Below are 14,582 nucleotides of genomic sequence, written 5' to 3'. Positions count from 1 at the left end.
TCTAATTATATATATAAGTTAAATATTTTTATAAATTTTACTAAATTTGTCATAGTTAACATGTATAGATTTATTAATATATTTAAACATTGATTACAATATTTCAGAAATATAGAGATTATAAATTAAATTTAAAATATAATATTGCAATATAATAGTAATAGTAAAATGATTATATTAATAATATATTAAAAATTTAATAAACATAAGATTAATAAATGTAACAGTTCATAAATTTCACTGATCTGTTCAGTCAAATAATCAAAGTAATATATTAGTAGAATTAATATCAAGTACTAACGTTTTACTTAGCACATTTCTGTGTAAATTTTTATTCTTTATTGAATTCATATAATTTCGATTTTTTACTTTAGTTACATAACAATATGAATAAATATTTACAATGGAACACAATCTGAATTTTGTAATCTAATAAATTACTTTTCCAAATACAACTTTCTTGATATTCAGTCCAAGAGTTAATTCTTTCAATGAAATTAAATCTAATTGTAACGATTTCTCATATTTATTTTCAATTATTAATTTTACTAATATACTTTGATTATTTAACTGAACAGATCAGTATTAGTAATATTTACTTATACTAATTTGTTCAGTTAAATAATCAAAGTATATTAGTAAAATTATTAATTGAAAATAAATGTAATATGTGATTTTGGCATAACAAACATATTTATAGGTTTATGATTAAATATAGGTATTGGATATTAGACATTTACTATACAAAGGTGGATAGATACCCATTTGGAGAGAAATCATTAAAATTAGATTTAATATCATTGAAAGAATTAGCTCTTTGATTGAATATCAAGAAAATTCTATTTGGAAAAGTAATTTATAGATTATAAGACTCGGATTGTGTTCTATTGTAAGTATTTATTCATATTGTTGTGTACCTAAAGTAAAAAAATTGTTTCTTTATTAGATATTAATTTATTAATGCAAATAATTACTTAAATATTTTCAATGCTTTTGTCTTGTAAATGAGTAGAAGATTATATATTACAAAAATTAATAAATATAAGACTCGAAATATAAAATTAAACAAAACAGTTATAATGGCAATACGAGTCAAGTGTCGATGTTATAACACATTTATTTATAATACAATCAAATAAATATTGATATTAAAGCATACAAAGAGAGGATAGCGAACGTTTCGACCCTATTTTTGGGTCATCTTCTCTCTCAGCGCGAAAGTATAAAATAAAAGATAATATAATGAAAAAAATATAATAACAAAGTGTTTTATATCGGAGTCTGTTACAAAGGGTGCTGTCTAAAGCGATAATAAATGTCTCGGTATCTCATTATCTTGAAGATGCCTACGTAAAAACAAAGGACAAAAGTAAAATAAGTTAAATAAATAATGTAACTAATATGAACAAAGAAAGAAAAAAGTACTAAATTAAACATGAAATTACGAGATTGAAATGTCAATTTATTAAAAATGATCTAAATATAAACTGAACATAAAGTCAAAGAAATAAAATAAATAAGTTATAATTAAATTAAATAAATAATAAAAAGTTAAATAAATAATATGACTAATATGAACATAGAAAGAAAAAAGTACTAAGAATTAAACATGAAAATTACGAGATTGAAATTATTTTAATGTCAATTTATTAAAAATGATCTAAATAAACTGAACATATAGTCAAGAAATAAAAATTAAAAGGTTAAAAAGATAAGAAGTTGAAACTACGGAAATAAGACTTACTTCCAGGCATCGAAGATAATGACGCGCCGAGGAGACGAATAGAGACAACTTAACATCTCCGAAGACAAAGATCGACTCGTCTTTAACGGATAAATGTGACTTATATATAAACGGTAAAGAGAGTCAAGTAATGTATAAATGTACATATACGCAAAGTCGCAGACCTATTTGTTATGATAGAAACTGTGTTAAATTTTTGCAAGGTGTTGACAATATTTAAATAAATTTTTGGTAAACGTTCAGTATCCATTCGCAAATTGAGACCATTTTTTTGCCTCTTGATATATAGCATTTCGGAAATCAATCTTTTACTCAAATATGGTTCTCGATCCAAAACCTGAACGCCATCCCAATCAAAAGTATGATCAAAACCAACCCTGTGATTCGTGATGACTGATTGAGAATTAGTGTTATGTCTAATGTGACTGCGATGTTCGTTGATTCTGGTATGCAGTTGTCTGCAAGTTTGTCCTACGTAGGACGCATCGCAATCCATGCAGTTCAATTTGTATATGACGTTCAAAGAATTGGAGGTAGGAAGAGGATCCTTATGAGCCCTGATGAAGTTTTTCATTTTATTGATACTGTAATATGAGAGTCGAACATCCAAATCCTTAACGATGTTTAAAACGCCCAGAGATTGAAGGAACGTATGGTATCGTGAAATAAGTAATGTGATCATTTGTGTTTATGACCTGGGTATTATTCACTAAGGAATTTGATTTGAAAAGGTGTTTCTTAAGGCGGTCAACACATGTGTGGAAAATAAAATTTAAAGGGTATCCATTGCTTAAAAGGATGTTGATAGCCAATTTAATATTCTTATAATGGAAAACAGGGTGAGACAAGCGGAAAACCTTGTCTATTAAATCAATTACTGTGCCTCTTTTTTGGCAGAGAGGATGTTGAGATAAGAAGTGTAGGTATCTACCGGAAAAGGTATCTTTACGGTACCAGTCAAAAATTATAAAATTATTGTCGGAAATTAAAGTCACATCTAAAAAGTTAATTTTATTGTCTACAGCAATTTCTATTGTGAATTGTAGACGAGGATGGAAAGAATTGAAAGTGTCAAGAGTATCTTTAAAAAAAGAAGGAGGAATGGCTAACAGAACATCATCAACATACCTTAAATAAAAGGGGGGAGTAAATTTTAAGGAAAGAAGTGCTTTGTTTTCCAAATCCTGCAACACTATGTAAGCTACAATAGGAGACAAGGGGGAGCCCATCGGCGTGCCAAAGGATTGCTTGTAAGTGATGTCGTTAAAGGTGAAAAAGGATGAATCCAACACAAACTTAACTGCTAAAAGGAATTCATTGCATGGTATGTCACAATTTGGCGAGATATTACTCCATCTGGAAGAAACGCTGTCAATAATCAGATCTGTTGGCACGTTGGTAAAAAGAGAAATTACATCCAGCGAAACTAATCTGAATTTGTTGTCGAGGTATGTATTAGACAGTTTTTTAACTACATCACAACTGTTGGAGACATGGCTGTGAGAAACCGGAAAACTCTTAATCATGATCTTATGTAAATATGTGGCTAAAAAATACAAAGGACTGTTTATGGATGAAACAATTACTCTAAATGGACAGTTCGGTTTGTGGATTTTGGGTAAACCGTAAGCTCTCGGTAAAATACCATCACTGTAATAAAGTGACTTGTAAGTGGAAGCTGAGATGAAATTCGACTTCCTCCATCTCGTTAACATTTCACGTAAACTATTTGTTAACTTCTTGACAGGGCTTCTTCCAACCACCATGTACGTGTCAGTGTCCATCAAAAGATTTTCGACTTCTCTAACATATTTGTCTTTGTCTAAAGCAACTGTGACATTACCTTTGTCTGCTCGAGTCAAAATTAGGTTTTTGTTGCTGTTAAGAAACTTTTTCGTAGCTAATGTAAGTCTATTCAGAGTCTCATCAAGTTCATCTCTGTTAACTGAGTAAGAAGGTAAATTGTTGATAGTGTTCAACGATCGATTCCGAATAGCTGATTGACTGACCGCAGGAAGCTTTCTTATGTTATTTTCAAAACTCTTGATGAACTCCATTGTTAGCATGTCATTGTTCTGTGTAGGAAGACTGAAATTCTCGCCCAGCTGTAACAAGGATTGTATATTCTTCGGGATGGTAATGGACGATAAATTAACAAACCATTTTTTGTTAATGTCACAAAGGGAATAGTGGTTGTTGATAAACGACCCAGAATCAACTTTGATCTCAATAATGTCATCGGAATGAAGGGCCGGTTCTGGAGGTTTAAAGGAGAACTTCATATTATTTAGGTTTCCAAAATTCCCAGACGTAGAAGAAAAACTACAAAAATAATGTATGGAATCTAACTTTTGGAGAAAGGCATTACGCCTAGATCGTAGAGAGGCAAATTTCTTGTTGAGTCTCTCTCGTTGGTTACAAAAAAAGGAAAACAATGATCCCGCTTGTTTAGAAAAGAAAGAATTGCAAACGGACTCAGGAACGCGAGAATACATAGCCTTAGAAATTTTATAAATCTGAGTGCGCGCGAATCCAGATAAAGAAAAAAAGTCATTAATTTCAATACGCAATAGTTTTTTTGTAAACGCATGTTTGAAGAGTTTAAATTTATTAACAGATCTAGGATGTGTGAAATTTTTAAACGTCTTAAAGCAGTTATCTATGTGTGGCGGAGTGACATTATACATAATACAATTACGCAAAAACTCAATCTTGACCTTACAGTTAATAATTAATTTCTGATATTTAATCCATTTCTTAAAGGACAAGACCGCTTCATCACCAAACGTAAATTTAATACTATTGAAGAACGAGTAGGAACGCATTATTGCAGCCAGCGTTTAAATTACAAAAATTAATAAATATAAGACTCGAAATATAAAATTAAACAAAACAGTTATAATGGCAATACGAGTCGAGTGTCGATGTTATAACACATTTATTTATAATACAATCAAATAAATATTGATATTAAAGCATTTTCAAATCAAATTCCTTAGTGAATAATACCCAGGTCATAAACACAAATGATCACATTACTTATTTGACGATACCATACGTTCCTTCAATCTCTGGGCGTTTTAAACATATCGTTAAGGATTTGGATGTTCGACTCTTATATTACAGTATCAATAAAATGAAAAACTTCATCAGGGCTCATAAGGATCCTCTTCCTACCTCCAATTCTTTGAACGTCATATACAAATTGAACTGCATGGATTGCGATGCGTCCTACGTTGGACAAACTTGCAGACAACTGCATACCAGAATCAACGAACATCGCAGTCACATTAGACATAACACTAATTCTCAATCAGTCATCACGAATCACAGGGTTGGTTTTGATCATACTTTTGATTGGGATGGCGTTCAGGTTTTGGATCGAGAACCATATTTGAGTAAAAGATTGATCTCCGAAATGCTATATATCAAGAGGCAAAAAAATGGTCTCAATTTGCAAACGGATACTGAACGTTTACCAGAAATTTATTTAAATATTGTCAACAACTTGCCAAAAATTTAACACAGTTTCTATCTTAACAAATAGGTCTGCGACTTTGCGTATGTGTACATTTATACATTACTTGACTCTCTTTACCGTTTATATATAAGTCACATTTATCCGTTAAAGACGAGTCGATCTTTGTCTTCGGAGATGTTAAGTTGTCTCTATTCGTCTCCTCGGCGCGTCATTATCTTCGATGCCTGGAAGTAAGTCTTATTTCCGTAGTTTCTTATCTTTTTAACCTTTACCGTAACTTCTTATCTTTTTAACCTTTTAATTTTTATTTCTTGACTATATGTTCAGTTTATTTAGATCATTTTTAATAAATTGACATTAAAATAATTTCAATCTCGTAATTTTCATGTTTAATTCTTAGTACTTTTTTCTTTCTATGTTCATATTAGTCATATTATTTATTTAACTTTTTATTATTTATTTAACTTAATTATAACTTATTTATTTTAGTTCTTTGACTTTATGTTCAGTTTATATTTACATCATTTTTAATAAATTGACATTTCAATCTCGTAATTTCATGTTTAATTTAGTACTTTTTTCTTTCTTTGTTCATATTAGTTACATTATTTATTTAACTTATTTTACTTTTGGCCTTTGTTTTTACGTAGGCATCGTCAAGATAATGAGATACCGAGACATTTATTATCGCTTTAGACAGCACCCTTTGTAACAGACTCCGATATAAAACACTTTGTTATTATATTTTTTTCATTATATTATCTTTTATTTTATACTTTCGCGCTGAGAGAAGATGATCCAAAAATAGGGTCGAAACGTTCGCTATCCTCTCTTTGTATGCTTTAATATCAATATTTATTTGATTGTATTATAAATAAATGTGTTATAACATCGACACTCGACTCGTATTGCCATTATAACTGTTTTGTTTAAGATTATATATTGTTGTTAATGTGTATAATATAGTTAAAGGCCGAAAAGTTACGGTCGGGGATTCTGTCGGTATACCAGAATCTTTTGTGATACATCGAAAATTCTTCTATATGAATAATATTAGTATTGAGTACATGTTTTTTTTCTAAATCAAAGGACCCCGCACAAAACATGGGGGAAAATGGCTTTCGGTGGAATTGGCTGAAACTTTGCAGTTTTGTAGTTCAAGTAATGCTGATCAAAAGTTATCATTGTCACAAGTCAATCCTATGAACCGTTTTTGTTCCAAAAAGGCTCAAAGTTCGATAATAGTGCCTACAATTCATTCTCGCTCTCAGCGTTACCCAGGATCAACGATGTGGACGTAGCGAGTATCTGATCCCTGTGTGTGTGTGTGTGTGTGTGTGTGTGTGTGACGTGTGTGTGTGTGGTGTGTGTGGTGTGTGTGATGTATGTGTGTGTGTATGGTGTGTGCGCGCGTATAATATTAATTATAATATTAATGTGTTTATACGATTAATATTAATTGAGATTTTCTTGTTGCGGCCGATTTGCAGCATCATTGATTGTATCAATGAGTCTTGTTGAGGGGTAACGAATATTTTTTTGATGCCGTGCATATCCCAAAAACCATAAGATACTGGCAACATGTGCACACGTTCCAAGCGTTCGAGCACCGGACTTACATGTACAGTAATACCCTTGCACGGGATTTACTTCATCATTGTCCATTCCGTCATCCACTTCATCATTATTTGGTAAGTATGAGATCCATAGTTGGTATTTCGTCGCGTTTCTAAATCGTGAATAAACTCTTACTCGCATAAATCCAGGTCGTGGTATTCTATCCGCATCTCGTAACATTTCAATTTGGAATTCTTCCGCTTCGTCCCTTTGCAACTTGTCCTGTATATAGGATGGGGCTAATTGAATTTGATATATACCAATAGTCACTAGTTTTAAATAGTTCAAAGATAACACTGGAAAATCAATTATTTGTACGGAATTTAAAGGAACCCATCTTTGAGCATTTCTTGTGTGTAAATTGTCAACTTCTACCAATGCCTGAACCACATTCGGTTTTGTTGCTTCCTGAAGGATTCGCCGCGCCATGTTAACATCAGCCTCTTCCATAATAATAGTAGGATGGTACTTATTAATTATTGCGCCAGCAATGCGGAAAAAATCGCCTACGTTTGGAAGATGCGGTATTGAGACTATGTTGCTGAGGAATTTGAAAATTGTTTTTATGTGACCATTTCTAGCCTCTACAATCCATCTAGTTTTTGTTATTATTCGCGAATCATTTGCATCCTCTGTAGAAAGTTGCCGTTCTCCTGGTTGAATAAGTGCTGGCATTTTGTGTCGAATACCGAGGCGAATTAATAACTCTATGGCATCTCGATACCCCCTGTCTACAATTATTATGTCGCCTTCTCGGAACCATTCTCTCATTCTCTCAGCATCTTTCTCAAACTCGTTTTCAAGAATTGCGGCGTCATTATTTTTGCTATCTGAGAAGTATGGTCCTTGTATATCTAAAATATAACCATCCGGTGCAACTATCAAAACAGGCTTTAACAGATGTCGCCCCTTGTGAATGGAATATGATTGTCGAAGTGAGCGAAAATTGCTACTTTTTGGAATATAGACATATGTACCATCAATATATGCAATAACTCGAGGCTCTTGTGGCTCTGGATTATACAATTCATTACTGAATGGGGTGACATGTCTCTGTATATACTGTTCTCGTGTAATTGCGTTAAGTCCAATATTATCAGGAACAAAGCGTTGCATTAATGATTGTCTGACAGTAGCGATTGTCATACTTACAGCTTGTCTAGACGAATATTCGAATATAACTTTTAAAAAGTCGTCGAAAAGTCCTTGTCGCATTTTACATAAGAACATTAAAAGGTCCTTCTTACTTATATATCTATGGCCACCTTGAACTGGTACTCTATCACAATAGGTAAATAATTCCAGAAATTGTTGTTTTGTCATAGGAGAAAATGATTCAAACTCAACATCGGTGAAACTATTTTCATCGACAAATCTCGCCTGATTTTTGGCTACGCTACGAAGACCTTGTAGAAATGCTTGTAGTTGTTGCCCTTTGATAACATAAGGCCTGTTAATAAAAGATAAACCAAGAAGGAACGGCTGTGGAATGAAGTTATTATTATCTAAATGATGTCTACACGATCTGACATATTCGGGGATGTATATATCTTGTAAAACAAAAGCGTTAACTCTGCATTCCAGTGAAAGTCTGTGTACGTCAATATTGGTGTTACAAAAAACGCAAGTTTGGCTACCGGTTTGCGTTAATACATTAAGCCTCATACAAGCAGGATCACGTTCAAGCTCAGTTATTTCGTTATGAATTGATTGATTGCAGTTGAAACATATTCTAGTTACATCCATAACAATAAGAGGCGGCCTGTGAAATTCTTCTCGTCTTCGAATAGCGATTTCGCATTTGTTGGCATCTTCCTCCCTATTTCCCTATGCGAGCCATCTGCCCAAGGAAATATGCCCTATCGCAAATATAGCAATGTGCGCGATTTCTTCTAAAAGCCATATTATATAAAAATCTAGTTTTGTTCTCTATTTATAAGTAACTATTTTACGGAAATTCGCGAATAATGATATCCTAAAACTACATCAATGAGTACGCTATGTGCAGCTACAAAATCAACTCGAAGTCTAATAACTCAAAAGAATCAAGTTTTAATCTCTTTTTAAAGAAGTAAATATTTGACTTGAATAATCATAACGTATAAAGTACAACTACATCAACGTGTACGCCGTGCGGCGTTACGAAGCAATTGCAAAGAATAATCAACTCTAAGCAAAATAACCCATAAAAAGAAAACTCATATAATATATAATATCTGGTTTTTAGGATGGCATCAAGAAAATATTCGTTATTCCTCGACAAGACTCAATAGGGAACAAAACTAGATTTTTATATAATATGGCTTTTAGAAGAAATCGCGCACATTGCTATATTTGCGATAGGGCATATTTCCTTGGGCAGATGGCTCGCATAGATAGGGAGGAAGATGCCAACAAATGCGAAATCGCTATTCGAAGACGAGAAGAATTTCACAGGCCGCCTCTTATTGTTATGGATGTAACTAGAATATGTTTTAACTGCAATCAATCAATTCATAACGAAATAACTGAGCTTGAACGTGATCCTGCTTGTATGAGGCTTAATGTATTAACGCAAACCGGTAGCCAAACTTGCGTTTTTTGTAACGCCAATATTGACGTACACAGACTTTCACTGGAATGCAGAGTTAACGCTTTTGTTTTACAAGATATATACATCCCCGAATATGTCAGATCGTGTAGACATCATTTAGATAATAATAACTTCATTCCACAGCCGTTCCTTCTTGGTTTATCTTTTATTAACAGGTCTTATGTTATCAAAGGGCAACAACTACAAGCATTTCTACAAGGTCTTCGTAGCGTAGCCAAAAATCAGGCGAGATTTGTCGATGAAAACAGTTTCACCGATGTTGAGTTTGAATCATTTTCTCCTATGACAAAACAACAATTTCTGGAATTATTTACCTATTGTGATAGAGTACCAGTTCAAGGTGGCCATAGATATATAAGTAAGAAGGACCTTTTAATGTTCTTATGTAAAATGCGACAAGGACTTTCCGACGACTTTTTAAAAGTTCTGTTCGAATATTCGTCTAGACAAGCTGTAAGTATGACAATCGCTACTGTCAGACAATCATTAATGCAACGCTTTGTTCCTGATAATATTGGACTTAACGCAATTACACGAGAACAGTATATACAGAGACATGTCACCCCATTCAGTAATGAATTGTATAATCCAGAGCCACAAGAGCCTCGAGTTATTGCATATATTGATGGTACATATGTCTATATTCCAAAAAGTAGCAATTTTCGCTCACTTCGACAATCATATTCCATTCACAAGGGGCGACATCTGTTAAAGCCTGTTTTGATAGTTGCACCGGATGGTTATATTTTAGATATACAAGGACCATACTTCTCAGATAGCAAAAATAATGACGCCGCAATTCTTGAAAACGAGTTTGAGAAAGATGCTGAGAGAATGAGAGAATGGTTCCGAGAAGGCGACATAATAATTGTAGACAGGGGGTATCGAGATGCCATAGAGTTATTAATTCGCCTCGGTATTCGACACAAAATGCCAGCACTTATTCAACCAGGAGAACGGCAACTTTCTACAGAGGATGCAAATGATTCGCGAATAATAACAAAAACTAGATGGATTGTAGAGGCTAGAAATGGTCACATAAAAACAATTTTCAAATTCCTCAGCAACATAGTCTCAATACCGCATCTTCCAAACGTAGGCGATTTTTTCCGCATTGCTGGCGCAATAATTAATAAGTACCATCCTACTATTATTATGGAAGAGGCTGATGTTAACATGGCGCGGCGAATCCTTCAGGAAGCAACAAAACCGAATGTGGTTCAGGCATTGGTAGAAGTTGACAATTTACATACAAGAAATGCTCAAAGATGGGTTCCTTTAAATTCCGTACAAATAATTGATTTTCCAGTGTTATCTTTGAACTATTTAAAACTAGTGACTATTGGTATATATCAAATTCAATTAGCCCCATCCTATATACAGGACAAGTTGCAAAGGGACGAAGCGGAAGAATTCCAAGTTGAAATGTTACGAGATGCGGATAGAATATCACGACCTGGATTTATGCGAGTAAGAGTTTATTCACGATTTAGAAACGCGACGAAATACCAACTATGGATCTCATACTTACCAAATAATGATGAAGTGGATGACGGAATGGACAATGATGAAGTAAATCCCGTGCAAGGGTATTACTGTACATGTAAGTCCGGTGCTCGAACGCTTGGAACGTGTGCACATGTTGCCAGTATCTTATGGTTTTTGGGATATGCACGGCATCAAAAAAATATTCGTTACCCCTCAACAAGACTCATTGATACAATCAATGATGCTGCAAATCGGCCGCAACAAGAAAATCTCAATTAATATTAATCGTATAAACACATTAATATTATAATTAATATTATACGCGCGCACACATCATACACACACACATACATCACACACACCACACACACCACACACACACACGTCACACACACACACACACACACACAGGGATCAGATACTCGCTACGTCCACGTCGTTGATCCTGGGTAACGCTGAGAGCGAGAATGAATTGTAGGCACTATTATCGAACTTTGAGCCTTTTTGGAACAAAAACGGTTCATAGGATTGACATGTGACAATGATAACTTTTGATCAGCATTACTTGAACTACAAAACTGCAAAGTTTCAGCCAATTCCACCGAAAGCCATTTTCCCCCATGTTTTGTGCGGGGTCCTTTATATTTTTATAATTTAAATTTATAACCAACTTGAAAGTTTCACATATCCTTTGACCTCGATTTTTTGTCCTTTTTTAAAGCAATTAGTATTTTCATAATTAGTTTGTAATATCCATCGGTAATGGATCCATAGCCATATGTTTTTAAATTATTAGAGAACGTATTAAAATTTGTTTTTACATAGCCTTGTACAGCTAAAACATATTTTATATTAATTACGTTATATTATATTAATTATATTAATTATAGAAATAAATAATAAATTAAGAATTTTTAATTGCATTTTTGATATAATTTATTAAACAATGTTTAAATTCAGTATATTAAAATAATTCTTACCTATATAATTGTTTAAATTTTCTGGTATATCCTCTATTTTTATTTTAATTTTGGTTTTATATTATTAATATTTTTTTCAAATCAAATATGCCTAAATTGTTTATAATAGTGTTAGATCGTATTAATAATTCGTATGGTAATGTTCCAATATTAAAATCTGTGATTTTTGGTTTTTTTGCTTTCGCACCATCAATGTGAATAATCTATAAATATAAAATATTGGAATTATTAGTGTATATATATAAATGCAATATTATTTAAAATTACATGTATACATATATACATATACCCATATATATATATAATATAAATCCGCAAGACAGATGATATCCAGAAGATATTATCACAGTATATACAGTAGCGCAACTCTCCCGATTTTGTGTAGCATAAAATGGAATGCGCATGCGCGAAGTCAGCGAGTATACCAGTACTGCCATCTGTACTTTCCTCTCACTCTCTCCTTTGATTTTCGCTCTCTCTCTTTCTCTTTCTTGGCGGTAAAATCACATCTGTGTTTAAATCACAGTTTAAATGCTCACTGATCTCAGTATTAAATGCCGGCATAAATATTTGTCAGCAAGAATTACGAGTGAAGTGAGAATACGTGATTAGAGGTGCAAATTAAGTGAGAAGTGGTGAAGTGGTGAAGTGAAAGAATTATTTGTGTGTAGAAGCTTTCCCGAAGAGGATAGTTAATCTATTTATTTATATAGGTTTTCAATTCTCTTGTTAGGAAATTTTTACACCTTGATCTTAACTTCTTTTTCAGGTGCTGTTTGGTGATCCGGAAGGCCTAAGGGAAACATGGACAAGAAAACCAAACAATGGTGCGCAGTACCAGGATGTATGGGTTTCATCAATCTAGAAAAACGGCACTTTTTTAGATTTCCAAAGGAATATGACAGGTATGATAATGTTTTAATTATTATTTATAAAATATGTAATTTAATTATATATATATGTATATTTTCATATTTTTAAAGTAAATAATATGTACATATCATATACTTTTATATTTATGAATTTTCATTACACTTTACAGGTGGTTGAAATGGATACAGGCATCAAAAAGGATGGATTTGAAATTGAAAGGGCCAAAGTACGCATACCAAAATTGTACACTATGCCATTTGCATTTTGAGGACAAGTGGCTTATAAAAAAGGCTGTCATTCGATTACATCCAGATGCTGTACCTACCATATTTTTTGGTCCAGCTTTCCAAAAGGAGTAAGGTTTTACTTATATAATTTATATAATTGTTCCAAATATTTTATTTTTAATAATAACATTATTTTGTTATATTATGATAACTGTATGTATGTATACATATATATATATATATATATATATATATATAGAAAGAGAGAGAGAGAGTATTATAATATATATTGCTTTTATAGAAATACAGAAATAGAAGGAAGGACAAAAAGATCAAGTGTTACAACATTGGAGAAGCAACAAGAAGCAACAAGAAATGAAATAGAAGAAGCGGAAAAGACAGCAGCAGTACAAGAAGGAAGCAAAAGGTAATGATAATCAAAAACAATATTCTTGTTATTTCAAGTGAAAATAACATAATGTAATAATCCAATTGTATAAAATTTTTCAGTAATGTCCAAACAAAGGAAATAGACATCCAAACAGAAGACCAAATAGATGACAAAGATAAACAGTAAGTTTTTCTTTATCATAAAATATTAGTTTTGCGATATACATATATATATATATATATATATATATATATATATATATATATATATATCACAAAGGATTTTTTGCCAAATTCTTTTTCTTCAATGTCTAATTTACATTACATATAAATACATTTGTGTATTTTGCAGAAGCACATCTAACACCATGCGTACGGGGAAGAAGAAATCATTGGATGATAATCCTCGCAAAAGAAAACTACGTATGCAAGTTTTAAAATTGAAGAAGCAGAACAACAAGTTGCGGCAAATGGTTCGACGGCTTCGACTGAAAAAAGAAAAACAGAAGAAGAGCCAAACGGAAAATCAAGAAATCAACGAAGGAACCAGCGATGCCAACAATATTCTACGATTAGGTGGTAAGCTATTTTCGGGACATTTTGTACAATTATTGTCTGCGCAGATCAATGCTTTGACCAAAAACAAACGTGGAAGGAGATATGATTCCGATTTCAAGCAATTTGCATTATCATTATTTTTTTCAAGTCCGCGTACTTATAGAGAATTGCTGAAAAGTTTCGCTTTGCCTTCTGTTCGTTCTCTTCAATTATTTACACAATCTTGGAATATAGTACCTGGAATAAATGATAAAATTTTTGAAGTATTAAGTATAATAATGCAATCATTATCACCAATGGAAAGACATTGTGTATTGTGCGTTGATGAGATGAGTTTGAAAGCTCACTTATTTTATAATATATCGCAGGATGATATAATTGGCTTTCAAGATACAGGTATTGAAAAATCACATCAGCCTGCGAAAGGTGCTTTAGTCATAATGGCACGAAGCATTGCTGGAAATTGGAAATTTCCCGTTTGTTTTTGTTTTGTAGAAACATCATGTCAAAGTGTCGTTTTAAAAAATATTATATTTAATATTATTATTAAGTTGTGAAATTGTGGTGCTGTTGTGCATGCATTAATAACAGATATGGGATCTAATTTTATACAGTTATCCCGTGAATTAGA

General features: G+C 32.5%; 4 protein-coding genes across 4 annotated transcripts in view; 2 read left to right on the top strand and 2 right to left on the bottom strand.

Annotated features, from left to right (window-relative positions):
* Positions 1–14,582, top strand: part of LOC145965792 (uncharacterized) — a 116,503-nt gene that overhangs the window by 98,923 nt on the left and 2,998 nt on the right. Inside the window, exons 2-6 of the mRNA XM_083089472.1 lie at positions 12,673–12,808; positions 12,946–13,131; positions 13,305–13,430; positions 13,514–13,576; positions 13,746–13,972. Of these exons, the coding sequence (XP_082945598.1) occupies positions 12,708–12,808; positions 12,946–13,131; positions 13,305–13,430; positions 13,514–13,576; positions 13,746–13,972 (703 nt within the window). The 5' untranslated portion in view covers positions 12,673–12,707. The remainder of the gene's footprint in view (positions 1–12,672; positions 12,809–12,945; positions 13,132–13,304; positions 13,431–13,513; positions 13,577–13,745; positions 13,973–14,582) is intronic.
* On the bottom strand, positions 898–4,026 carry LOC145964944 (uncharacterized). The gene is made up of 3 exons (XM_083088092.1): positions 2,873–4,026; positions 2,057–2,328; positions 898–917 (listed from the first exon to the last, which is right to left on the bottom strand). The coding sequence occupies exons 1-3, from the start codon at positions 4,024–4,026 to the stop codon at positions 898–900; spliced, it is 1,446 nt and encodes a 481-aa protein (XP_082944218.1).
* Positions 6,681–8,588, bottom strand: LOC145964943 (uncharacterized). Its single transcript, XM_083088091.1, has one exon. The coding sequence runs from the start codon at positions 8,586–8,588 to the stop codon at positions 6,681–6,683; it is 1,908 nt and encodes a 635-aa protein (XP_082944217.1).
* On the top strand, positions 9,205–11,202 carry LOC145964942 (uncharacterized). Its single transcript, XM_083088090.1, has one exon. It carries the CDS (start codon positions 9,205–9,207, stop codon positions 11,200–11,202), a length of 1,998 nt encoding a protein of 665 aa, XP_082944216.1.

The sequence above is a fragment of the Camponotus vicinus genome, unplaced genomic scaffold (assembly GCF_025532165.1).
Source record: "Camponotus vicinus isolate PSW18456_S1 unplaced genomic scaffold, iyCamVici1.0 SCAF_14, whole genome shotgun sequence".
Taxonomy (NCBI): Eukaryota; Metazoa; Arthropoda; class Insecta; order Hymenoptera; family Formicidae; genus Camponotus; species Camponotus vicinus.
The sequence above is the reverse complement of the archived record's forward strand: the minus strand, read 5'-3'. Positions and strand labels throughout refer to the sequence as shown.